The sequence below is a fragment of the Podarcis tiliguerta genome (assembly GCF_965153285.1).
Source record: "Podarcis tiliguerta genome assembly, chromosome: 16".
NCBI lineage: Eukaryota > Metazoa > Chordata > Lepidosauria > Squamata > Lacertidae > Podarcis > Podarcis tiliguerta.
Window position 1 is genome coordinate 30,454,305 of NC_139549.1, and position 27,518 is coordinate 30,481,822.

The 27,518-nt window shown below is 46.9% G+C and overlaps 2 protein-coding genes across 4 annotated transcripts in view; one reads left to right on the top strand and one right to left on the bottom strand.

Annotated features, from left to right (window-relative positions):
* Nucleotides 1-27,518, bottom strand: part of HIRA (histone cell cycle regulator) — a 378,609-nt gene that overhangs the window by 290,948 nt on the left and 60,143 nt on the right. The gene's annotated exons all lie outside the window — the stretch shown is intronic.
* SEPTIN5 (septin 5) overlaps nt 1-27,518 on the top strand; it is a 79,197-nt gene that overhangs the window by 35,305 nt on the left and 16,374 nt on the right. The window contains exons 1-4 of one of the 3 annotated variants that reach the window (XM_083418339.1): nt 13,923-14,158; nt 19,400-19,435; nt 25,904-26,000; nt 27,132-27,218. In XM_083418339.1, the coding sequence (XP_083274465.1) occupies nt 14,069-14,158; nt 19,400-19,435; nt 25,904-26,000; nt 27,132-27,218 (310 nt within the window). In that variant the 5' untranslated portion in view covers nt 13,923-14,068. Of the gene's footprint in view, nt 1-13,922; nt 14,159-14,210; nt 14,295-19,399; nt 19,436-25,903; nt 26,001-27,131; nt 27,219-27,518 lie in introns of those variants that run through there. The other 2 variants (XM_083418340.1, XM_083418341.1) reach the window with 2 other exon arrangements.

Genomic DNA, 27,518 nt, shown 5'->3' on the forward strand with positions numbered 1-27,518 from the left:
AACCTCTGTCTGCATGGGCTGGGCTGGAGGCAGGATGTCTGCGATCCGCGATTCTCCACATTTCCACATCAGTCTGCATTTTTTTTAAATAAAAACAAGGTCCTCATGAAAATTAACCAGCATTTTTAGGCGAATTTCTCCCAATAATCTCCTGTTTGCATGCAATTCCCCCTAACACAGCACGTTTTTGCATGTTATTGTCATGAATATATGCCTTTTTAGGCACGATTTAACCCAGTAGATGCATAGTTGCACCCGTTACTTGGGTTGAGAACTGCACTGCAAATCCAGGGAAGAGCAAACATTGAAGGACGGCTGTGCTTCAGATTGTGTTTCGTTTCAGAAACGGTCTGTTAGGTATGTGAACTGAACCAAATTCTTTTCCTCTCCTCACTCACATCTCAACCCAAAACATCTCATTCATTTTTGGGCAAGTAACATTCTCGCCGCTGCAGTTGCATACATGAATAAGTTTCTATATAATGATATTTATATACAATTTATAAACAATTATATATATACAATTATACAGTGGTACCTCAGGTTACATACGCTTCAGGTTACAGACTCTGCTAACCCAGAAATAGTGCTTCAGGTTAAGAACTTTGCTTCAGGATGAGAACAGAAATCGTGCTCCGGCGGCTGCGGCAGCCACAGGAGGCCCCATTAGCTAAAGTTGTGCTTCAGGTTAAGAACAGTTTCAGGTTAAGTACGGACCTCCGGAACAAATTAAGTACTTAACCTGAGGTATTATTATTATCAATAATATTTATTAATTGCTTTACTCACAAAAGTGACCCAGAGCAACTTACGAATGTAATACTAAAACCAATGATAATATTTTTTGGGGGGGAGGGCCCTGTAGATCACCACCCTTTCCTATTTAATTAAAAGAAACCTCCATGTCACTAATTATTTTTATTTATGACATTTCTCTTCTGTCGATCAATGAAGTCCTCTAGGCTGCTCACAAACTTTTTTTTTTATTATATAACAAAATACAGACAGTATACAGCTGTTGCATTTCCTGACCTGCTATTTCACTGGTCAGTCACTACCCTCTTTCAGGATACTCCGTTCCGTTGCCTCCACCACTCCATACGTCCGTCACAATTCCATGTCAACTAAAACTGCACTGCTGCCATTGGGCTGTTCAGGAGTCGCTTTCCTGCTTAGTTGCACTCCCACCCCCGGAAAAATAGTTTTTGTGCTTCTAGAAACCTTGGGCTCTTGGAGAATTCAGATAGCTATTTGCATAGATGATGCTCGGATGAAAGAGGAACCATGAATACTGAGAAAGGAGAACTTTCTTGACCCCAAATGAAGCGGGCTTGAGCAACAGACTTGGCAGAGTTGTGACATTCTGGCGTTGAGAAAGAAGGATGATTTCCGTTGCTGTTCAGGCGAAGAAAGAAAAAGAGATGGAGAAAGCGTAGACTAGTGATGGCCAAACTCGGCCCTCCAGCTGTTTTGGGACTACAATTCCCATCATCCCTGACCACGGTTCCTGTTAGATGATGGGAGTTGTAGTCCCAAAACAGCTGGAGGGCCAATTTTGGTCATCACTGGCGTAGACTAACCCATCCCCAAACCCTTATGGTTTAACAATCAACCCCTCTTCTGAGGGCACTCTGGAATTGTAGCTCTGTGAGGGAAATACAGGGGTCTTCTGACAACTCTCAGCACCCTTAACAAACTACAGCTCTGAGAATTCTTTTGGGGGAAATGCAACGTACGGTGCGAATGTGGCTTAAGTCTGGTCATTGCTAGCTCTAGAGTTGTGTGCCAAGTGTGCTGACCCAGCACCCAGGGAAACTTGCAGTGCCATGCTGACACCGAGGCGACTCTGGAGAGGTGGCAGGTGCCATCTTCCTTTTGAGCCATCAGTGGACCTTTTTGGAGGGCAAACAGGGTCGCTGGTGTAACGCAGAGCGAGGGAGCCCAATCCAAAGCCTTTGACATCTGTTGGCAGTGTCAAGGGCTTAGTTCTTTAGGAGGAGTGTGAGGCACGGTTGCCAAATAAGAGGCACACGCTGAGATTGGGAACAAGCAAATGGTTGCCATGGGAGCGACACACTCGCCGGTTTGGTTTTTTTTGTATGTTAAGTGCGACAAGAAGGAAGGCACAGACCTTCCCCTTTTTGGTTGCCTTCATCGTTATCTTTAAAAATTATTTCATTTGGAGATTAAGAGAATGCAACTCCTGGGAAATAGAATAACATAATGTTATTAAAAATAACTTCTGGATTAATCCTTGTCCAAATCTTTTAAAATAATATTAAGTACAGAAGTGGAGTAACAAATACCTATTAAAAGAAGTGAACTTATGATAAAGTTAATATTGCTATTCTGAGCTTCAAAATGTTGATCATTTCGGATGAAGCCATCGTTGTTGTTTAGTTGTTTAGTCGTGTCCGACTCTTCGTGACCCCATGGACCAGAGCATGCCAGGCACTCCTGTCTTCCACTGCCTCCCGCAGTTTGGTCAGACTCATGCTGGTAGCTTCGAGAACACTGTCCAACCATCTTGCCCTCTGTTGTCCCCTTCTCCTTGTGCCCTCCATCTTTCCCAACATCAGGGTCTTTTCCAGGGAGTCTTCTCTTCTCATGAGGTGGCCAAAGTATTGGAGCCTCACTGTCAGGATCTGTCCTTCCAGTGAGCACTCAGGGCTGATTTCCTTCAGAATGGATAGGTTTGATCTTCTTGCAGTCCATGGGACTCTCAAGAGTCTCCTCCAGCACCATAATTCAAAAGCATCAATTCTTTGGAGATCAGCCTTCTTTATGGTCCAGCTCTCACTTCCATAGATCACTACTGGGAAAACCATAGCTTTAACTATACGGACCTTTGTCGGCAAGGTGATGTCTCTGCTTTTTAAGATGCCATACTTTCTCATAAAAATGGCAGAAAGACTGTAGTTAATTGTCTTCTGTTGACTATTCCAAAGTTCCTTAAATTTTCACCAGTCTAGTTCAGATTTATTTATTGATTAACCCTAAGAGCATGTGGGCTGCAACGAGTACATGGTGGAAGAAACGTGAGAGATTTATGTTAGAAAACAATGATGCTATTCAAAATGGCACAACATACCTTTAAAGCATCATCATGCCACTTTAAACAGTCAGAACTATTCCCCTTGGGAAATGTAATTTCTTAAGGGTGTTGAGAGTTGTTAGGAAAACTCTATTCTTCTTAAAGCGCTACAAATCCCAGAATTCTCTGGGAAGAGGCATTGACTGATAAAACACTCTGGAAATTGTAGATCTCTGAGGGGTTCAGGCAGAGGATGTTCCCAGCCCTGCCTGGAGATGCCGAGATTTGAACCTGGGACCTTCTGTGTGCAATGTGATGTGTTCTGGCACTGAGCTACAGCCCTGCCCTGGACCCAAGGGCCTGAGAGACTCAATATAAGGCTTGTGCTCCCAGCACTGAGGGCCTCAAGTGTACAGTTCAGCTGACCGACGGCTCGTTTGGGTAAAATAATTCACCCTTTCATAAAACTGCCACCTCCCAAACATGTCTGCACTCAGCATGTCAGATGGAGACAAAGCGCTTCCAGGCTCCTTTGATTTCACTCTGCCAAGGATAGAAGACAAAAGGGCGGTTGTTTTCATTTTGCCCTGGATCGGAAAGGAGGATCCTCGTTTGTATTATGTGTCCGGGCCTCGGTGTGCGTGTCTTTTTGTTGTCGTTCGGCTGCTTTGATATTGCTGGCTCAGGAACATAATACTTGTCACTTCATACCAAAATTTGTTCCCCTCAAGGTCACGGGCAGCTTCAGCTGGAGGGAGGCCAGCTCTTGTGGAGTCCTTGAGGGGGGGGGGACCCAACTCTATTTTGCATCTCCACCATGGAAATTGGAATACATGACTTGCCTTGGGCCTGCTTAGCGCCGGATTTAGGTTTGATGAGGCCCTAAGCTGTTGTTGTTTAGTCGTTTAGTCGTGTCAGACTCTTCGTGACCCCATGGACCAGAGCACGCCAGGCACTCCTGTCTTCCACTGCCTCCTGCACTTTGGTCAAACTCATGCTGGTAGCTTCGAGAACACTGTCCAACCATCTCACCCTCTGTCGTCCCCTTCTCCTTGTGCCCTCCCTCTTTCCCAACATCAGGGTCTTTTCCAGGGAGTCTTCTCTTCTCATGAGGTGGCCAAAGTACTGGAGCCTCAGCTTCAGGATCTGTCCTTCCAGTGAGCACCCAGGGCTGATTTCCTTCAGAATGGATAGGTTTGATCTTCTTGCAGTCCATGGGACTCTCAAGAGTCTCCTTCAGCACCATAATTCAAAAGCATCAATTCTTCTGCGATCAGCCTTCTTTATGGTCCAGGGCCAGATTTAGGTTTGATGAGGCCCTAAGCTACTTAAGGTAATGAGGCCATTTATGTGTCCAGCTGTCCTTTTGTCAACAACAAATTGTTGCTGATTTTTGTGTTGAATATATGCTAAATGGTAATTCATGGACCTAACAGTCCTAAAGCCATTTGCACATAACAAAATATGTATTTTATCAAAGCAATTGTTGAACTGAAATACAAAGAAGTATATTAATAGTGAAATACAATTAAGAAGAAATATATTAATAGTGAAATAATTAATAAGCTCTAACTTAAAATGATTGGGGGTCCATTACTTACATCAGACTTCCTCAACCTTGGCCCTCCAGATGTTTTGAGACTACAGTTCCCATTATCCCTGACCACTGGTCCTGCTAGCTAGGGATCATGGGAGTTGTAGGCCAAATACATCTGGAGGGCTGAGTTTGAGGAACCCTTTCTTACATCATAGGCGCCTACACAACACAAAACACTGTTGTTGTATGTAGGTTTTATTTTACTTGTTTTTAATGTTATATTTTGGAAATGTACACCCAGTCCCCCCCCCCTTTAATTTTTTTGCCCCCCCCCCAAGAGAGTGGGGCCCTAAGCTACAGCTTGTTTAGCTTATACATAAATCCAGCACTGGGCCAGCAGCCACTGCACCATTGTCAGAGGAGCTACGGGGAAAGGGCAGTGGCTTAGTGGCCAAGCAGGCGAAAGAGCCCAGGTTGAATTCCCACCTGGGAGAGGACTGCATCTGGAACCCTGGGGAACTGCTGCCAGTCTTTGTAGATACTGTATTTTTCGCCCCATAGGATGCACCGGCCCATAGGACGCACCATGTTTTTTTGGGGGGAAATAAAGGGGAAAAAAAATATTTCCCCCCCAGGCGCTAGTGGGGCCGGGAGCGGGGAGAAGCGCTCTTCTCCCTGCCGCCTGCCTTCAGATCAGGTACGGGGACAGCGGGAAGACGCGCTGCGCCTCCCCACTGTCCCCGGAGCTTGCGGGGCAGGCAGCAGGGAGAAGCGTTCTTCTTCCCACCGCCCGCCTTCAGATCAGGTACGCGCTGCGCCTCCCCACTGTCCCTGGAACTTGCGGGGCTGGCGCTGGGGCTCTCCTGAAGCCTGGAGAGCGAGAGGGGTCGGTGCGCACCAGCCAGCATTCGCCCCATAGGACGCACACACATTTCCCCTTCATTTTTGGAGGGGGAAAAGTGCGTCCTATAGGGCGAAAAATACGGTAATATAGGGTTAGATGCAAGGCTGGATTAGCCATTAAGCAAAATAAGCATGTGCTTTGGGCATCAGGGAAAGGAGGGCACTGCAGAAATTCCCCGTTGCTGGATTTTTAACATTAACGGTCACAAATCACTCAGCTGAGCTTTCATTTTCTCAGTTGAAGTATATTAAAAATCCCAACAGAACAACTATGCAACAAGGCAGGCTGGCTGCTTCCTCTCCACTAAGTATAGATGCAGATGTGTTATGTAAGATTACTTTTGAGCAGGCTTCCTCAAACTTGGCCTTCCAGATGTTTTTGGCCTACAACCCCCATGATCCCTAGCTAGCAGAGCATCCCGGGGAGCCTTCCACAGAACCCTGTTTGGAAAATAATCAAACAATGGTCTGGCTAATTTAGTAGAAGCAAGATTGACAAGGGACGAGGAGGTGTTAGCTGCCTGTATTGCAGTCCGGTGCACCCCTCTAGTGGAAGAACCGAATTCTGCAAAAAGGGAGAGGGTTTTTAATTTGCGCAGGGCTAAAACTCATTGGTTGTTTCTTGGGATGAGCACCAGAGTCCAGTATTAAAAGTGACATTTAGGGAGGTGAGAAGGCCTGTTTGCCTGAGAAATCAGTAGCCTGATGTGAGCTCCTGGTTACTTTCTCTTTTCCTTATCCAGTTTCCTGGTTGGTAGATGTTGTTGTGCAAAGAACACCCATGCTGTATGCTTATATATCTGCTCTGTTGAAATATTGTGTGCGCTTTCATCATCAGCCGGTCTGTTTAAAACTGGAGGTTTTCCGCCTCCCTTTGGGAAGTTTTGTAATTCGAAATGTGGCAACCGTGAAATGAATTACTAGTTTCCCCTCTCTCTCCTCTTTCTCATTTTGTGTGGGGGTAGGGAGAGCTGGTGGCGGTTCTACTGCAACAGATTACACGATTTTTTTTGGGGGGGGGGGTTAAGCAAGAAAGGGTTCCAAACCACAAACAGCCCCTTAGTATGCTGGGATGTATACGATATCTTCAACAATAAGAATAATAACATAACCAGGGAGGACGGGGATGCCAGGAAACAGGGAATTATGTTCACATGTGTAAAAGCTAAAGGTAATGGGACCCTTTATTGGCCGAGGGAGCCGGCGTACAGCTTCCGGATCATGTGACCAGCATGACTAAGCCGCTTCTGGCAAACCAGAGCACCGCATGGAAACGCCGTTTACCTTCCCGCTGGAGTGGTACCTATTTATCTACTTGCACTTTGACGTCCTTTCGAACTGCTAGGTTGGCAGGAGCAGGGACCGAGCAACGGGAGTTCAACCCGTCGCAGGGATTCGAACCGCTGACCTTCTGATCAGCAAGTCCTAGGCTCTGTGGTTTAACCCACAGCGCATCCCACATCCCAAAATATAATAGAAGGCTACCATATATCAATCACAACATTGGTCCAGCTAGCTCAGTATTGTCTACACGGACTGGCAGTGTCTCTCCAGGATTTCCCTAGTGCTACCTGGAGGCACCAGGAGTTGAACCAAGAAGCTTCTGCATCCAAACCAGATGTTCTGCCACTGAGCTAAAGTCCTTCCTTTTACATGACTCAAAGGAAGACTCCTTCAGAAGACCCACTGAAAGTCATGAGCATGACTAGGTTAGGCTCCTTGATTTCAGCGGGTCTACTCTGAGTAGGACTAGCATTGACTACAACCCAATAACTTTGGACCAAAAAGAAAATAACTGCTGGACACACCCACTGGTTTGTTTTGCACTCAAAGGAAGTGAGTGTCCTTTTAAGATGGCTGGGGCAGAATGCCTGGATTGTTCCCGCTCCATTTGAGGCAGCTGCTGACTCCGTAGACAAAGGGCTCCCTTAGAGAGAATTATCTGATGCACGAGACGGAATCAGCTTGGTACCAAGTGGGGCAAAAGCAACTGGGATAATAATAATAGTAATAACAATGCAGTGTTCTTTGTAGCCTAAGGTCATTCGGGGAGAAGGCAGTACACTCAGCTCACCCCTTTACATTTTAAATAAAATTATTTATTAAATTTATTAGTCCTTTGTTTACCTGACAGGCTTCCAAGCAACTTAACGTTTAAAAACCATAAGCATAAACACATTATCCCATAGAAAAATGCATACAAAACATCAACATTTTCCTACAACACCTCCAATCTTTATCCTATATATCTTCCTATATATTAAAAATTGTAAGGCTGTCGTCACATAGCCCCCCACTGGAGGATTTGTAGTGCTGCATCACGATCTGGGATTTGCGTGAAGTTGGGCGGGGGACCAAGTGGGAAGGCAGGCTTTAAAGCTGCGGTTTTAAACAACAGTTTTGAATAGAGCAGGGATGGAGGGACACAGATGAACTGTGAGGACATGGGGGCGGGGCTTGAATAAGCTGTGGGGGCTTTAAGGGACTATGAGGGGAAGAGAGCTTGGGTGAGATGTGAAGGGAGGGGTGTTGGGTTTGGTGGGGGTCAGATGGGGTTGGCAAGGAATGCAAGCACAGGTGGCAGTCTCTAGTAGATGGGGAGCCGCAACTGAAAAGGCCCTGTCTTTTGTCACCACCTTTCGAGCCCCCCTTCAAGGAGAGGTCTGGAAAACCATATTTGTTTTCTTTAATAAAATTTATATTTCGTGGGACGCGGGTGGCGCTGTGGGTTAAACCACAGAGCCTAGGGCTTGCTGATCAAAAGGTTGGCGGTTCAAATCACCGTGACAGGGTGAGCTCCTGTTGCTCGGTCCCTGCTCCTGCCAACCTAGCAGTTCGAAAGCACGTCAAAGTGCAAGTAGATAAATAGGCACTGCTCTGGCGGGAAGGTAAATGGCGTTTCCGTGCGCTGCTCTGGTTCGCCAGAAGTGACTTAGTCATGCTGGCCACATGACCCGGAATGGATTCCATTTGACTTCCAAGGTATTTCAAAAAGTGAAAATCTGTACACAAAAGTTGTTGAGCTTTTTTGGGCAAAGTTGGGTTGCCATACGTCCGATGTCTGAATCTTCCCAGCCATTTTTGCTGATTTCTGCCCGGACACTGCCAACGACTGCAGTATTCTGGGTATGTCACAAATGAAACCTACATGAAACGCTCTGATATATTGCATAACACTTTATGGGAGTATTCCTGCTCAGGGTTTCTGCCAGTCAGCTAGCAATGCCCCTTTCCCAGAATATTCCATTCCTACACCCTCCCATTTTTCCACTTTCCTTTCCCAACATTTGGCAACATTTCGTGGCTCTTGAGAATACTCAGTCCTGTTGGGCTGTTTTTATTTTTAGTGGGGCAGTTTTGCTTCCTGCCTTTAGAGATCATTAGTGTTTTGATTTTGATCTCGGATGTTTCCCCTCCCTCCCTCGCAGCCTGCTTGATACAGCCCTCTGGTTTATCATCAAACATGTTCTGCCTCCATGTCCATCGGCACTCACCACCCCCGTTTGCTATTAGAGGGAGCCATCGCTCTCAACTCCTGGGAAGCCATCTCTTACGAAAGCCGGATTTCAAAAGTTGTGAATGGAGACGGGGTCGAAGGCGTCGGAAGGAGAGAAAGCCAAAACGCCGGCAAAATGGTCTTTCCTGACAACAGATCATCAGGGAGGTTAAAAATAGACTTTTTTTTATGGAGCTAGAGCGGCTGTTCAGAAGTAGGAAAGGAGAAGGGAACTGGGAAGTGTTCCAAGACCCAGGAACTTCCTATGCATGACAGCTGTTGCATCACATAATTACCCTCTCCTGATTCACAGCACCGAACAGCTTGCTTGAATTACAAGGAATTCGCTTCAATCCTAAAGTTTGTACAAGTATCAGAAATCCCTGGAAGCTGGGATTTGCTGCAGTGTGCTATAGAAGCACCTGGCTTAGGAGATGTTGTGTTCTTCAGCCCATTCTGAGTCAGGTCACCAGTTACCGTATTTTTCACTCTATAGGACGCACTGGACCATAGGAGGGGGAAAACGGGGGGGGGGGGATTCTCCCCCTGTCTGCTCAGTGCTCCTTCAGCGAAGCGGCAGGAGAAATGGAGCCCCTTCCATTTCTCCTGGTTTGATCCTGGAGGCTCTTCTCATGTTCTTATTTCCCACAATGTACCAATGCAAGTTCGATATTGCAGTGTTTGAAATTCGGCAGGTGCCCGGGTGGCAGGATGGCACCTGACACCTCCACCCTCTGAAGGTGTCTGCCTGGGGATCCTTGTATCTTGTCTGTTTTCACATACTAACATGACCCTTGAATCCTATCGGTTATATTTTATCTGCACAATCAGAATGTATTTCAGGAACAATTCCCCCCCCCCCCCATGTTTTGCCATTTCAAGCCACCTGGCCCCAAAATGGCAACTAAACATTCTGTTTGGGCGGTTGCAACCCTGGTTTAAGAAGCCATTTGGCACCTAGATTATATATCTCAGTTTCTAACATTGTTTGGTTGTGTATCTTATTTAGTCTCTTCTCTTTTCACCTCCTCTCTGTGTCTCTTTTTCATGCGTTGGTGTGGCCGGGCTGGGAGGGGATGTGCTTATGTTGTTTGGTTTGGACAATAGATGGTGTTATGAAAGCTCCTGTCATATTTCAAGGAGAATTTACAGGCTGCGATTTGGCCAGTTTACCAATCAGCCAAATGGCAAGTGCCTTGGAGGTCCACAACTACATCCCAAAGCAGATTAGTTGATGAAAGACATTTACAGATGTATTAGAACAGCTGCCTGAGCCCTTTTAGATTTATAACCTAATGAAATTCTTGCTCTGGCGTGAGCATGCTGTTGCAGCTCTAACCTTGGCCTGCTTTGCAAACAGACTTCTTCTTTGTGTAAAACTCGCTTCCTCTTAGGGATGTTGCAGAACCCTGATGAAAATGGAAAGAGGAGTGGAATTCACTGGTGTTCGCTTCTTTAGGGCTGCCATATTTCAGAAAGCGAAAATCTGGATGCAAAAGTTCTTGAGCAAAGTGGTTGAGATTCACAACTTCTCTGAATTTTGCAACGCAGTTCTTCAGCGAAGTGATGTGAACAGAAATGCATGTACCAGACAAAAGTGTGCATAGAGGTGCATATATTCACATGGTTACAGTGGTACCTCGGGTTAAGTGCTTAATTCGTTCCGGAGGTCTGTTCTTAACCTGAAGCACCACTTTAGCTAATGGGGCCTCCTGCAGCCGCCGTGCCGCCGGAGCCCGATTTCTGTTCTTATCCTGAAGCAAAGTTCTTAACCTGAAGCACTATTTCTGGGTTAGCGGACTGTGTAACCTGAAGCGTATGTAACCTGAAGCATATGTAACCCAAGGTACCACTGTAGATGCATTCAAATAGTATACAAAAATCTAGAAGGAGGGATTGCTTTGCAAAAATGTGTATATTAGTTCACACTAAAGTTTTGTATTCTGTATTTATTTATTTTACTTTGCAAACTGATGACGAAATGTGGACCACTGTATTTAAGAGTGGAAAAATGAGAAACAGAGAGAGAAAATGAAATTGACAGATTAGTCTATTCCTGTCAGTAACAACAACAACAACTTTATTATTTATACCCAGTGATAAAGCTTCATGCTCTGGCACGGGGGGGGGGGTGTGGAGAGCAGGCGGGGGCAGGGTTGATGCGTGTCCCAGGGGCGTGACGTGCTGCCTGTGGGGGCATGGAGCCCAGAGCGGGTGGAGTGGGGCAGCCGCGATGGCACCCCACCGGGATCGTGCTGCCGGGGGTGGTGCGCTCCCCCTCACTCCTCTTCCTCCGCCAGTGTTTATACCCTGCCCATGTGGCTGGGTTTCCCCAGCCACTCTGGGTGGCTTACAACATATCTAAAAGCATAATAAAAACATCAGTCCTTAAAAACTTCCCTAAACAGGGCTGCCTTCAGCTGTCTTCTAAAAGTCAGAGAGTTGTTTATTTCCTTGACATCTGATGGGTGGGCATTCCACAGGGCAGGTGCTACCACCAAGAAGGCCCTCTGCCTGGTTCACTGTAACCTCACTTCTTGCAGTGAGGGAACTGCCAGAAGGCCCTCGGAGCTGGACCTCAGTGTTGAATGATGGGGGTGGAGACGCTCCTTCAGGTGTACTGGGCCGAGGCCATTTAGGGCTTTAAAGGTCAGCACCAACACGTTGAATATCAAGGGATGTGTATACAGGAACCCTAATGTGCCATGCAGTGCTGAGGCATGTTTTGAAACGTTGATAACATTGTTGGACCGTGACATTTTCCCAGGTTATCATGCAATCTAAGGAACCATCTCTCTCTTGGCTTTTGTATCGGTGGAGGAAGGACAGGGGCTACTGCAAAGGGAAGGGATGTCGCAAAGAGCCTTTGACATGTAGCAATGGAGAGGGTGGGGCCTGCAAAACAGTATGTAGCATGAGACTAAGGGCGTTAACAAGCGTGCCCTTGTTTTCATTTTGCAAAATGTTCAAGGGCGTGTGCTTGGTTTCCTAACCGAACCTGGGAAGATGCTCTCCCTTTGAGCAGAACTCAAGTCGTAGGGCTGCTCTCCCTGCTTTGAGACAACACCTCCTGGCTTTACCTTTGTGCTGGCAAGTGTTTCTCAAAGCAGGCGTAGCTAAGCTGTGGGCCAGATCTGGCCCTACGAGCCACGGGAAGTAGCCAACGCATCCCTGCAGCTTCCTTCCCTTATGAGGAAAGGCTTTAGCGTTGGGGACATACCTTTAAAGGCAAGCAAGAGGTCACAAGAGAAGTTGTGTATGGCATGGATGAAGTGGCTAGAGAAAGTCCCCCTAATAATAATAATAATAATAATAATAATAATAATAATAATAATTTATACCCTGCCCATTTGTCCATGGAGTTTTCTTGGCAGGGATACTGGAGTGGCTTGCCGGTTCCTGCTCCAGGTGGATCACGTTTGGTCAAAACTCTCCACTATGACCTGTTCATCTTGGGTGCCCTGCTCGGCATAGTTCATAGCTTCTCTGAGTTCTTCAAGCCCCTTCGCCACGGCAAGGCAGTGATCCATGAAGGGGCCTGATGTTGGGGAAAAAGACCCTGATGTTGGGAAAGATGGAGGGCACAAGGAGAAGGGGACGACAGAGGACGAGATGGTTAGACAGTGTTCTCGAAGCTACAAACATGAATCTGACCAAACTGCGGGTGGAAGTGGAAGACAGGAGTGCCTGGCGTGCTCTGGTCCATGGGGTCATGAAGAGTCGGACACGACTGAACGACTAAACAACAACAACAACATACCCTGCCCATCTGGCTGAGTTTCCCCAGCCACTCTGGGCGGCTTCCAACAAAGTATTAAAATACAGCGGTCTGTTAAACATTAAAAGCTTCCCTAAACAGGGCTGCCTTCAGATGTCTTCTCAAAGTCTGGTAGTTGTTCTTCTCTTTGATGGTAGTTGCTCTTCTCTTCTCTTCTCTCTTTGGTGGGAGGGCATTCCACAGGGCGGGTGCCACTACCGAGAAGGCCCTCTCCTGGTTCCCCGTAACTTGGCTTCTCACAGGCAGGGAACCGCCAGAAGGCCCTCGGCGCTGGACCTCAGTGTCTGGGCAGAACAATGGAGGTGGAGATGCTCCTTCAGGTATACTGGACCGAGGCTGTTTAGGCTTTTAAAGGTCAGCACCAACATCTCTCATAACACTCGTAGGCATCCAATGGCGCTGAATGTTGGAAGATTAAGGAGAGATGAAAGGAAGCATTTCTTATCTTAAAGACCATTGTAAACAGTTAAAATTGTTAGTAGGATTGGAATAACGCTTGCAGTTTAATGGTGAATTCTGGACACACTGGAGATGTAAAAGATTTGGATTACCATAAAAGATGTGGGAGGAAATGATTAATAGTTGGACCCACAAAGGGGAGGATGGAAGTCCAGGAGATTCCTTGGAATCTTGTTTTTTATGATTTATGTTTGATATCTCTCTGCAAAACTTTAATTTGAAAAACCAAATAAATAAATTTGTATGAAAAGAAGAGAGAGCAGGGCGTTGGACGACGGGGACCGTTGGCCTGGCCCACCAGGCTCTTATGTCCTTATGTTTCTCTCCTGATCTCAGCGCTGTGGCTCTCACTGCCTTGAGTTCCACCACGGGAGAAAGTTTGGAGGCCCGTCGACCAATCACCCTCCCTCCTTCTTAGAGCTTCTGGTTCACCAGTCTAAGAGATGAAGATGACTCTTCGTCTCTGGGGTAGGACGCTGCCTCAGAACCAAGTCAGACCTGTTCCGACCATTACGCCATGCTGCTGCTACTGTCTGAGGAAACTGTCACCCACGGAGCTGCTTCTCCTCGCATGGCAGCCGCTGCCTTTGTTGTCTGATATTTATTCCACCCTCCTGTGAGCAAGGCGGCAACAGCAACACAGGAAATTCTAGCCAGCTGGTGGTTGCCTTGCAGAAAAGGCCCGGGCTGCCTCTCTCTCTCTCTTTCTCTCTCTCTCTCTCTCTCTCTCTCTCTCTCCCTGTGTGTGGGCGGGGGTGGCAGCCTTATGGATTTAGTCAAGGCTGGGAGGGAGTGCATGGGCTGGGCTTTTTCTGCCGCTTGGCCCATGGTGACTCCCGGTCTGGCCTGCCGTTGGTTATTATGGATTCAATCATTATTCAGGAGCGATTAGTCGAGCGGCTGCTTTCTCCCAGGACCCAGACCCAGCGAAGCCACTCAGCCAAGCTGAAGGTACAAGGGTATATTTATAGTAATAGCCGAGAGCTGGAGAGGAGGAGGAGGGGGTGGGTGCACAAGAATGGTGCCTGAGGAGAAGCAGTTAGCCACAGAAGAGATTCGCCAAGGGCAGAGCAGCAGGAGGAAGCCGGTAAGGAGGCGAAGGCAGAGCGTGAGAGATCAGGGGAGGGGAAGAGGGGGCCAGAATCTGCGAGAGGATGCGGTGGGTTATATAAAATGCAAGCCACAAAAAAACTCCAGCCTCTTTTCTGTGCTGCCCTCCCATCGCTGCCGCTCACATCAGTGGAGGCCAGAAGGAAAACACACTGATGTACACATGCTGCCTTTTGTGGGTGCCTGATTTGGGGCTGATGTTTTGGATAGGGTACCATTTCATCAGACAATATGTTTGCGTGAACGCACATTTGCATGTGTGTCTAGGGCTGAAAGAGATCGCATACAGCCTTTGACCCACTTTGGACCTATCAGCGCCCAGCTGCTGGACCGCCAGTGTGCAGACAGCTGGGGGACTGTGATTTGTGAGTTTCTGATTCAGTGGGGGGTCATTTGGGGTGCGTGCGCCCAGGGAGTCTGCTTTTATGCTAACTCTAGACATAGATGTCTTCCGCCGTGCCGAGGCAAACTGCGAGATGCACATGATGAAGATGATTTTGCTTTGGGCAGGGAATTCAGGGGGAGACAGCGAATCAATTTCCTGCCCTTTCTTTTTAGCCTAGGATGCTATTGCGCCTGACGGAGGGAGCCAGCCAGAGTCAGGCCTGAGTTGAGGATCAGTGCACAGGCGAAGGCCGGAGCCACAATCTGTTACTATTTCGTTACTTCTGAATTTTCCTTTTCAAAGCTTGCCTTTCAGGGGAGATGCCTCTCCCAGCAGTACCCTGTCCGAGACAGATGGCAGGGAGGTAGAATTTGCATTCTAGGTCTCTTGGGAAGGCTTCCTCTTCTATTGCCTGCCGCCCAAAGCTTTTAGAAGAAAGGAGGAAGTAGGCAGTTTGACAAAGGGGGCAAAGGCTCCTTAATATCCCCTCCATTAATTCACAGGACCATAGGAGGCTGACTTGTACTGAGTCAGACCACAGGTCCACCTAGTTCAGTACAGTCTACACTGACTGGCAGGGACACGGGTGGCACTGTGGTCCAAACCACTGAGCCTCTTGGTCTTGCCAGTCAGAAGGTCGGGGGTTCGAATCCCCATGCTGGAGTGAGCTCCCATTGCTCTGTTCCAGCTCCTGCCAACCTAGCAGTTCGAAAGCACGCCAGTGCAAGTAGATAAGTAGGTACCACTGCAGCGGGAAGGTAAATGGTGTTTCCGTCTGCTCTGGCACTCGTCACGGTATCCTGTTGTGCCAGAAGCGGTTTAGTCATGCTGGCCACATGACCTGGAAAACTGTCTGTGGACAAACGCTGGCTCCCTCGGCCTGAAGCGAGATGAATGCTGCATCACATAGTTGCCTTTGACTGGACTTAACCATCCAGGGCCCTTTACCTCTTTTTTTACCTTTACCTTTACATTGACTAGGGTAGGGACGCGGGTGGCACTGTGCGTTAAACCACAGAGCCTAGGACTTGCCGATCAGAAGGTCGGCGGTTCGAATCCCCTAGACGGGTTGAGCTCCCGTTGCTCGGTCCCAGCTCCTGCCAACCTAGCAGTTCGAAAACACGTCAAAGCGCAAGTAGATAAATAGGTACCACTCCAGCGGGAAGGTAAACGGTGTTTCCGTGCACTGCTGTGGTTTGCCAGAAGCGGCTTAGTCATGCTGGCTACATGACCCGGAAGCTGTATGCCGGCTCACTCGGCCAATAAAGCGAGATGAGCGCCGCAAGCCCAGAGTTGTCCACGACTGGACCTAATGGTCAGGGGTCCCTTTACCTTTACTTTTACATTGACTGGCAGCAGCTCTTCAGGATTTCAAGCAGGGGTTTAGCTAGAGATGCTGGGGATTGAACCCAGGACCTTCTGCATGCAAAGCAGATGCTCTTCCACTGAGCTACGACCCTTCCCCTATTCAGTTTAAGCACTGACTGGTATTGTCCCAGCAGGAGATGAACTTTCCCCTGCTGTCTGTCCTTCCAAGCCCATAAAAGTTAACGCCTAACTGTTTTATGGCATTCTTTGGTGGTGCTGTGGCTAGAGAGTTTATGGAGTCTCCTTCCTTTTTGTGTTTATTTTTATAACATGCAATTAATTTTGTGGAATTTGCTGCCACTAGATGTGGTGGTAAACCACCAGCTCATCTTAGGAGGCTTTCAAAGGGGCCTGGAGCCTCTGGTCCTTCAGATGTCCTTCGACTACATCTCCCATCAGCCTCAGCAAGCAGGGTCAGTGATGCAAGGGATGATGGCAGTTGTAGTCTGACAACACCTAGAGGGCCATAAGCTCCCTATCTGAAGAACATAAGAAGAACCTGTTGGATCAAGTCAGTGGCCTATCTAGTCCAGCATCCTGTTCTCATAGGGGCCAAGCAGATGCCCCCATGGGAAGCTTGTAAGCAGGTCCTGAGTTCAAGAACACTCTGCCCTCCTGTGGGTTTCCAGAAAAACTGGTATAGTGGTACTTCGGTTTTCGAACGTTTTCGTTGATGAACATTTTGGAACCCGGACGCCCAAAACCCGGACGCAAATGCTTCCATTTTCAAATATGCCTTGGAAGTTGAATGGCTTCCACTGCATGTAATAATAATAATAATAATAATAATAATAATAATAATAATAATTTATTTATACCCCGCCCATCTGGCTGGGTTTCCCCAGCCACTCTGGGCGGCTTCCAACTGAATATTAAAAACAATACAGCATCAGACATTAAAAACTTCCCTATACAGTTGTCTTGGGACCAGGGAGGGAGAAGAAAAGATGGACGGCAAAAACTGGGTTGACTCCCTGGCTGAGAAGATGTTGGAATAGCGGTTCTTAAATGAGGACGGAGGTGGTTCTGCTTGGGAGAAAGAAGCCTCTGTGTGTATCAAGAGCAGAAAGCAGCTGGGAGGACCTCTTTAGATTTACCACGAGCAATGAATGGGGTATTCAGAGGGTGCCTTGCTGAGTAGAGCTGGAATTCCATTGACACAAGCAGGCCCACGAATCTCCTGGCCTGTCACCCCTGGCCAGCAGGAAGTGGTCTGCCTTGTTCTGGAGCCAATGTAAACATGGAGGGCTGGGTGGGTTTGAGCTTCACATTTTAGCCCTCATGCCCTGTCAGAGGCAGATTGCTTCTAATTACCGGTTGCTGGGACTCAGAAGTAGGCCTGGGTGATGTATCAAGGCCACCCATGAGACAAGGTGAGGTGGATTACTTTGGGTGGTGGGATCCACAGGGGCAGCAGATCCTGCCTCCAAGGAATGCATCATTTGCTGCCGTCACTGTGGATCCATTGGTGGTCCTCCAATGCCGCTTCTACAGTGGTCTCTTGGTGAATAGGAGGCGCTTCAGGCCTCCTCCCACCAACTTAAATAAAATATTGGGGGTGAGAGGTATGCCCCATCCCAAGTAATCACAACACACAAGCCTACACCGTTTAAATGGCAATGCCCATCAACTTTGAGGGTCCCCGGCCCCCTCAGATACAGTGGTACCTCGGGTTAAGAACTTAATTTGTTCTGGAGTTCTGTTCTCAACCTGAAACGGTCCTTAACCTGAGGTACCACTTTAGCTAATGGTGCCTCCCGCTGCCGCCACACGATTTCTGTTCTCATCCTGAAGCAAAGTTCTTAACCTGAGGTACTTCTTCTGGGTTAGTGGAGTCTGTAACCTGAAGCGTCTGTAACCTGAGGTACCACTGTATTTTATTGGGGGAGCTGAAGGGATCTCAATCCCTAGGAGTTGGCTCCTATGTCTCCCATCCTCGTTCCTGACATAGATCTTTATTCCACCTCTCTTCTTCCTGATGTAGATCATCATTCACCCCTTCTTCCCTGGCAGGGAAGGAGACAGGGGGCGCCATTTTGTGGTGCCAAAATGTCTTGAGCTGGCTCTGGTGTCTTCCTTTGCGTTCTTATACAGTGGTACCTCGGGTTACAGACGCTTCAGGTTACAGACTCCGCTAACCCAGAAATAATACCTCGGGTTAAGAACTTTGCTTCAGGATGAGAACAGAAATCATGTGGCGGCCATGCAGTGGCAGCGGAAGGCCCCATTAGCTGAAGTGGTACCTCAGGTTAAGAACAGTTTCAGGTTAAGAACGGACTTCCAGAACAAATTAAGTTCTTAACCTGAGGTACCACTGTATTCTGCAGAAATAGTAAACCAAATGTGAATTCTGGGCAGAAAAAGAGTTATGTATATCAGTTTCAATGAGTCTGCTCTGAGCATTGGGTACAGCGTGTGGACCTCCCATAATAAGCATTTGGTTGGCTGCTGTGAGAACAGAATGCTCTGGTCTAGATGGGCCATTGGCTTGATCCAGCAGAGCTGTTCTTATGTTGATGGCGTGAGGCTCTCTGAAGAACACGTTGACTGGCGTTGACTATAATCAAAGGTCGGCCATGGAGCTGGTTTGTGCAGAAATGTTGGGGGCCGGACTTGTGTGGACACACCCCTGCTCCCTCCCCACACACAGACCAGTTATCTGAAACTCTTGAGGACCGGGCGCCTGGGTTCTAGCTCAGCGGGTTCCTTCTGTTGAAGCAGGAACTGTGAGTCCTGGGGACAGTGTTGCTTTTCTTTATAACTCCTCCTACTAGCGCTGGAAGGGTACCAATCCTATCTCCCTCTGGGGAGCTTGCTGGAGAGCCAGTGTGGTGTAGTGGTTGAGAGCAGTAGTCTCGTAATCTGGGGAACCGGGTTCGCGTCTCCGCTCCTCCACATGCAGCTGCTGGGTGACAGTTGCGCTGCCTTATCCTGCGGCAGCCGCTTCTTGTGAGCCAGTGTGGTGTAGTGGTTAAGAGTGGTTAAGAGGGGTAGTCTCGTAATCTGGGGAACCGGGTTCGATTCCCCGCTCCTCCACATGCAGCTGCTGGGTGACCTTGGGCCAGTCACACTTCCTTGAAGTCTCTCAGCCCCACTCACCTCACAGAGTGTTTGTTGTGGGGGAGGAAGGGAAAGGAGAATGTTAGCCGCTTTGAGACTCCTTAAAGGGAGTGAAAGGCGGGATATCAAATCCAAACTCTTCTTCTTCTTCTTCTTCTGTGTGTGCAATTTGTAGCAGGGTGCCCTGTGCCCTCCCATCTCAGGCTGTGGGTGGCTGGGCGCTTTATTTTTAGAAGTTTTAAAAGGAATTTTTCGTTTTTTACTTTTAGAGGAATGGAGGCAACCTACAACCCTCGGATCACCTTGTAAGTACTTCTTTTTTTAAAAACAGTGTGTTTCCATGTGGATGTTTTTGGGATTTCCCATTAAGAATCCCAACCAGAAATGGACATTTAGCCCATATTTGCTCCAGACATGATGTCACTTTAATCACCAAAACTCCCCCCCCCCCAAAGAATAGTTTGTTGCGTCCATCCATCCTTAGAGCCAGCAAAGGGGAAAGTGTTCCATATATTAACTTATACAAAGGGCAAAATGAGGCAAGCTTGATCTAAACAATAAATAAAGTAAAACCGTTGTTGACATTAATTTGAATGCATTCTGGGCCCTTTTTTAGGGATTATGTTGGCTTCGGTCACCAGTGTTTTGTTAATCGTTTTGACTCCGTTTCAAGAAATGGGTAGGATGGCAATTCTTAAAAGGAAAACAGCTATTATTAAAGGCCTTTACAATGTAAATGACAGATGTCTGTGTGTGTAACCCACATCAGGACCCTGCTGTGTTATGTGGGGGGCGGGCGGGCGGTAGGGGGCTTTAACCTTTTGTAGTCCTGATCCGAATCTTCCAATTTAGGGCAGAATCCAATAGAGTGGAACCACTAGTGCAAGGCCTTTGTGCAAGAACACAACAATGGTTTATTGACATTTGCCTTTAACTGTTTTGCTTTATTTTTTAACTGTTTTATGCTTTTACTGTATGTTTTTATGTTTCTGTTGCTGCAAAGTGTATATTTTCATGATACAGAAGTCTACAAATGGTTTTATAAATAAACAAACAAACTTCTCCCCCCTCTCTTCTCTCTGCCCACCCCCTAAATCTGTTCGGGGGTGTGTGTGTTCCCCAATCCTCTGGAGCATATTTGGGGAGGGGGGCTTGTGTAGGGAGAGGAGAAGGAAGTCAAATTCCATTGCACAAGTGGACATCCTTTCATCTGCAGATCTAGTTGTTTGGGTAGCAGCCTCAACCCCCCAAAAAAACCCTCATTCACCCAGTTGCCAATTCTGCGAATGACTTTTCATCTTGCTCGACCCCGGAGACTTCTTTAAACTCTGCACTCGCTTAAAACATCTACTTAAAGAAACACTTTAACTTCTCATTCATCAGCTGCAAGCCACCATTCTAATGTGGAAAAAGAGAATCAGGATTAATCCATCTTTCTTCCAAGCTTGGCAGTGCAGCGAGTATTTCATTAAGAAAGCGCTTGTCTGTCTACCATCCATCTAATGTTCTGCTTCGGAAGACACTGAGAAATGACCAGCCCTGTGACCCATCTTCCTTTTAATTATTTTCACTGGTGTTTAAAATTTAATCATGTTAGATTAATCATGTAGATTAATATTTCTAATTAATATATCCAGGAAGTCAGTATAGGTCTCATGGAATGTGACACGGCGCTTGTCAGGCAAGGAATGTCCAGGGTGAGAAACTCACTCTTCATTGTCAAAAATACAACTACAAGTTTTGAAAAGGCATGTCCATCAGTCCTACATTTCTCAGCTGCTCCTGGGTGTATCCCTGATGAGGCAGTTGCCTCAACAGAGAGGCTCCAACCCAGACCTCAGCTTATCATGAATTTCATTTCAATACCACTTTACATTTTCAAGAAAAAGCTCAAAGCAGTTTACAACGCATTAAAACATCAAATAAAACAATCCGGAATATAACAGATATAAAGTATACATTCAGAGCATTCAACAGGACGCTCAAATGTTATCCTGAAGATTTCAAAATAAAGCATTACAAAGGAGATTGACTGCTGCACAGAATGCACATTTAACGAAAGAAATACCTTGAACATTTCAAAATAAAACATTACTAAAGGAAATCAAATATAAAATAAAAACAGCATAACTAACAAGAGAGTAAAATACCATAACGTATCAGCTACTGTTGCTGCCAATCCTGCCAATGGTGGTTCATGGCGGGTGGCAGCTGTAGAAGCTCAGGGTCGATGACCTGGGTCTGCACTAAGTGACAGGCAAGGTGGTCTCTTATATATTTTCCCCACCTGAGCTGCCCATAAGCAGGTGGAGACTACGCCTGTGTGTAACCTGTTTCTGCTCCTCCCGCTTCAGTCCTCTCCTGGTCCTGGGAGACAGTTTAGCAGGAGAAGGGTAGGGCAGCAGCAGGAGGAGGTGTGGAAGTCCTTGAGTCTCCACCTGTTCTTCACTCTCCAACCCTGCCTCTTTTGGCTGCTACAGGCTCCCCCAGATCAGTGGCGGAGGAAGAGGGGTGCGGTGGGGGTGGTGCGCCCCAGGTGTCATCCCTGAGGGGTGTGTGACATTGCCGTGCCCCCAGATGCTAGCCCCGCCCCATGGACGGCTAGCCCCGCCTCCGGGTGCACAGCATGCGCCCACAGAGCAGCTAGCTCCGCCTCTGCCCCAGATCACTGATTTCTTTTTCCAAGTCAGTGTCTAACCTCCCTTCTCCTGGTGACCACTTCATAGCGTTCAGCCACCAGTCCCTGACAGAATGGACAGACCCTCCAAGTGTCCATATTTTCAAGGGATACTCCCAGATTTACACAAGCCATCCCTGTTTCTGATTTGATCCCGGAATGTCCCACTTTCCCTTAGGACGTCCTTATTTTCATCATGTTGGAGGGTGTGGAGTTATGCGACCCCCAAGCCAAGGAGATAAGTTTTTATTCAACCTTTAGAAGACATCTGAAGGCAGCCCTGTACAGTGGTACCTCTGGTTACGTACTTAATTTGTTCCGGAGGTCTGTTCTTAAGCTGAAACTGTTCTTAACCTGAAGCACCACTTTAGCTAATGGGGCCTCCTGCTGCCGCCGTGCCGCCGGAGCACAATTTATGTTCTCATCCTGAAGCAAAGTTCTTAACCCGAGGTACTATTTCTGGGTTAGCGGAATCTGTAACCTGAAGCGTATGTAACCTGAAGTGTATGTAACCCGTGGTACCACTGTATTGAGAAGTTTTTTTTAATGTTTAATGTTTTATTATGTTTTTATATGTGTTGGAAGCTGCCCAGAATGGTTGGGGCAACCCAGTTAGACGGGTGGAATAATAATAATAATAATAATAATAATAATAATAATAATAGAATAGGATGTCCCTATTTTCATCGGAGAAATGTTGGAGGGTATGCAGGTTAGCTACACTTGATGGAGTAAAGGCAAAGCCAGGGGGTGTTATTTCAAAGCAGGGAGAGCAGCCTTAAGATTTGTCCCGGGTACTGGCAACCCACACTACACCACTGGTTCAAGGGCATAGTCCAGCCAGGCAAAAGTAGTCAAGGGGAAGGTACAGAGCACAGGCATGGGGGTTTGGCTTGGGAAAGGACCATGAGAGAGCCCCAGAGGCTGTAGAGGGAGACAGGCCAAGGGGGCAGCATTTAACCTCTGGGCCTGAGGGTTCCGCACCTCTGCTTCTCCACCTTTCCTCCAAGAAGCTCAAGGTGCCATAAGCTCATATCGCTTGAGTCTTTTAAAGAAAGTAGTCCTTGACCACTTGCATAACGGGAAATCTGTAATTCTTATTTAATGTGTGTGACCACCTACAATGGCTTGCAGCTGTATGGGCGATTGGCTAATAATAATAATAATAATAATAATAATAATAATAATAATATTTATACCCCACGCATCTGGCTGGGCTGAACAATGGGGGTGGAGACGCTCCTTCAGGTATACTGGGCTGAGGCCGTTTAGAGCTTTAAAGGTCAGCACCAAAACTTTGAATTGTGCTTGGAAACGTACTGGGAGCCAATGTAGGTCTTTCAAGACCAGAGTTATGTGGTCTTGGTGGCCGCTCCCAGTCACCAGTCTAGCTGCCGCATTCTGGATTACAAGTTTCCGCTTGTAAAGTGTCTCGCTTAAGACGGGAGGAAAGCTGTTGTTCTGTGACGGTTGATCTCCAGTCACTGCTTTGTGGCTGTGCCAATCATCCACCCACCCACCTTGCAGTTGTTCAGGTTGTCAGATGGATTCTCAAATGTGCTTGTGTAGGCCAAGCTGACCTAACCTTCCCCTTCCGCCACGTTATTTGCAGACGTTGAAAAGAGGGTGGCATTTGGGCGTTTTTTTCAATGGGAGGCGGATGATGTACAATGTCTGCACATGCTACATTAAGCGAGTGTGCTACCTGTGCTCCCGTGCACACAAATATTTGAGCCTGTTCACTTGTACAGTGCTTCACACGTAACATCTGGTGGCTGTATGAACTTTCAACCTGTGTACAAGCTGGACAAATCAATATAAGCGGACGTTTCTTTCACAGAACCACTGATACACCAGTGGAGACAGCTTGTAGTTGTGTTCAGTGTGATGGCTGAACAAACCTCGTGTGTCAGTGTGTATTGATTGTATTGATCAGCTGTAGAGTACAGAGACTACACTTGTTGAACGTTATATGTGAATAACTGTACAGTAGGGCCAGTGCTGGGTTTACGTATAAGCTAAACAAGCTATAGCTTAGGGCCCTATTCTCTTACGGCCCCCCAAAAAATTTAAAGGAAAAAAAACCTGGATGTACATTTCCAAAATATAAGATAAAAAACAAATAAAATAAAACCTACATACAGCAACAGTGTTTTGTGTTGTGTAGGCTCCTATGACGTAAGTAATGGGCCCCGTCTGCTAGCCAGCTCCCTAAAATACCACTGGTTTGCTCATTTCTATATATAGGTGCCTACATTCTGCATGGACTGGTTGCATGGCAACATGTGCAAATGGCTTTAGATACCTAGTGGTGCTGTGGTCTAAACCACTGATCTTAGGGCTTGCCGATCGGAAGGTCAGTGGTTCGAATCCCCACGACGGGGTGAGCTCCCGTTGTTCGGTCTCTGCTCCTGCCCACTTAGCAGTTCGAAAGCACGTCAAGTGCAAGTAGATAAATAGGTACTGCTCTGGCGGGAAGGTAAATGGCGTTTCCATGCGCTGCTCTGGTTTGCCAGAAGTGGCTTAGGCATTCTGGCCACATGACCTGGAAGCTGTCTGTGGACAAATGCCAGCTCCCTCGGCCAATAAAGCAAGATGAGCGCCACAACTCCAGAGTCGTTCGCGACTGGATCTAACAGTCAGGGGTACCTTTACCTTAGGTCCATAAATTACCATATAGCATATATTCAACACAAAAAAACCAGTGAAAATTTGTTGTTGACAAAGGACAGCTGGACATATAAAGAGCCCCATTACCTTCAGTAGCTTAGGGCCTCATCAAACCTAAATCCGGCCCTGAATACGGCTCAACTATCTGCATGCACAGCTACTCAGCTCGTACACTTGCTGAATGCACCATGTCAACAGCTCTATAGTGTCTTTCCCAAGGGAGGGGTTTCTTTTGAAGGGGTTGGAGGTGGGCGGGAAGAGTGGCAGCTGGAAATATTTCTGCTTGCCACCACCACTGCAGAACTGGGCTACAACGGACCTGTTGAGGATCCGAACTCACCTCCTTCTGTTGGCTGCACAGGTCCATCACTGTACTTCTGAAACCCTTGTCTCCCCAATATTTGGAATCTGCCGACTTCCTCTGAATCTGGAGCCTTGTTTCACTTCATCTCATCCCTCACCTCTTGTCCTGAGTCTCCTGTTGTTTTTTTTTTAAAATAATGTTTATTAGAAGTTTTATAGTTACAAAAAAGAAGTATAAGGAAAAACAACAACAATAAAAGATTAACAAGCAATACATCGAGAATAGAAAGAAAAAACAATACACCAAAACAACAAGAAAAAACAAAAACATTTAAAAACGCATCCAATTTCCATATCTTTATCTTTCATTTACTTGTTTCCTCGACTTCCTCACACCTCCCTTTTTTGTATTCTAATTCAAATTCGCTAATTCAGCAAATCCTTTCCCTCTTTCTCAATTTTTTGTTCTATAATTTATCTTAACACAGTCTAACTTTAAATTTTCCACTTTAGCCCATTAACAATCAGTTTTCACTTAATTCTTTATAACATTTCTGCTAAAACCATATAATTTCATTCCAATATTCTTCTAACATTCCTTAATTTTGCAGTATTTCTGTAAATATACTTTAAATTTTTTCCAATCTTCTTCCATCGACTCTTCTCCCTGGTCTCGGATTCTGCCAGTCATTTCTGCCATTTCCATGTAGTCCATCAGCTTCATCTGCCATTCTTCCCGGGTGGGTCTGAGTCTCCTGTTTTAATGGGGTTGTTCCATTGCACATTTTTTAAATTACGGATGCTTACATTTTAATATTTTCATGGGATTGTTTTAATGATGAATGTTTATATTTTCATCTTTGCGCAGCTGGTTTTTGTACTTGTAGACTGCTTAGAAGCCCGGTATCAAGTGGCGTATAACGTAAACGACAGCAACAATTAATAATAATAACTTTCCCATTTTGATTGACTTGAATTAATTTCAAAACGACTTCCTTATTTATTGCAGTAAGGATATTGATTCTCTGCCTTTTTGGATTGGGGGAACCGTAAAACAGCTAATTAAATGTTTAAAAAGCAGCAATAAGAAGGTGACCAATGGCTGCTACTATCCTTCTTGCAGGACCATGAAAAGCAGTATGTGGGGTTTGCCACTCTCCCCAACCAGGTGCACCGGAAATCTGTGAAGAAGGGCTTTGATTTCACCCTCATGGTGGCAGGTGAGACTCCCCAGCAGAACTACCAAGAGAGGGAGACCTCTGTGCTGATCTAAGGAGGGTCTGTCGGGATGGAGGTGGTCTTTCAGGTTTTCCCAGCCCATTGGTTTAACAATCAATCCCTCCACCCAGGGCATAGCTGTCAACTGTCCGTTATTTGGTGGGAAAGTCCCTTATCACAGCGCCGTGTCCCGCTGCTGCCCCTTATTGATGATGTCCCTTAAATTTCCCAGGTTTCAAAGGAAGCAGCTCCTCTCCCTCCCTCCCTCCCGGCCAGGGAGGATGGAGGCTCCAACTGTGTTGCTTGGCTGCGTTGCTCACCCAATAAGGAGTCTAAGAACAACTGCGGGGTGGAACTTGCATGCCTTGTGCCAATCAAAGAGGCCGTGTTGCCTGGGGACTCGCCTTTGCTCAGTGCTTCCCAGCGGAGAGGTGACGGTGGTTTTCCTTGTTGCATCCCCTTTGCCGGGTTGCTGCGCTGTGGGAACCACCGCTTGAGGCTTCGTTTGGCTGCTGGCTGGGCTTTCTGCCTTTGGCTCGGAGGGGCTCAGAAGTCGAACATACCTGTGCTCTGAAAACCCCTTATTTTGGCTGCTGATCCCTTATTTTTGAGGCTGCTCATCCCTTATTTTCAAATCTTTAAGTTGACAGCTATGACCCAGGGAACTCTGGGAATTATAGCTCTGAGAGGGGAATAGGGGACCCCTCACCACTCTTAGCAGCCTTAGGAAACCAACAGCTCCCAGGATTCTTTGGGGGTATCCAGGATGGTACGATCCTGCTTTAAATGCATAGTGTAGATGGGGCCTGAGTATAGTCCGCTTCTACAGGCTCTGAGGGGTCACCCTCCGTGTGTCCTTGGCCAAATCGATGCCTTTGAATCTTTCCCTGCCGAAATAACAGCATCTTATGTGAGCATTGTGAACAAGACAAACTAGATTTGTGGCGATGAGATATTGTGTCAATCCAAGGACAGAGCATTCTACATGGAAACATTTCTTGCTTAGGGGACGATAATCTACCTCCCTGGTGCCATTCCTGAAGAGTAACAAATGCATAATCTTGGAATTTAGCATGAAAACCTCTTGTCCAAGATGTTCTTTTAACCTGGTATTTGCGCCTGTCCCTTTTTAGGAGAGTCGGGCCTGGGTAAATCTACTTTGGTAAACAGCTTGTTCCTGACAGACCTCTACAAAGACCGAAAACTTCTCAATGCCGAAGGTATTTGCCCGTGATCAGACAGGCAACACCTCCGACCAGTAGGTGGTGCTGTTTCCTGCCGTTGCTGTCAGCTAGGATTCTGCGTCTTGTCTTGTGCTTGAAGTGCTATAGCCCTGGCACAGATTTGTAGCCACAGTGGAACCTAGGCTTGAGAAACTGGGATCTGCTTCTAGCATCAGTTGCTTGAAATGTTGCCTCTTTGTTACTGAGCAGAGCAATAACAGTGTCTTCAACCAGTAGGTTATGACTTGATCACGACCTGATTTAATGTGAGTAGCAACAGCAGCGCTACCGCCATTT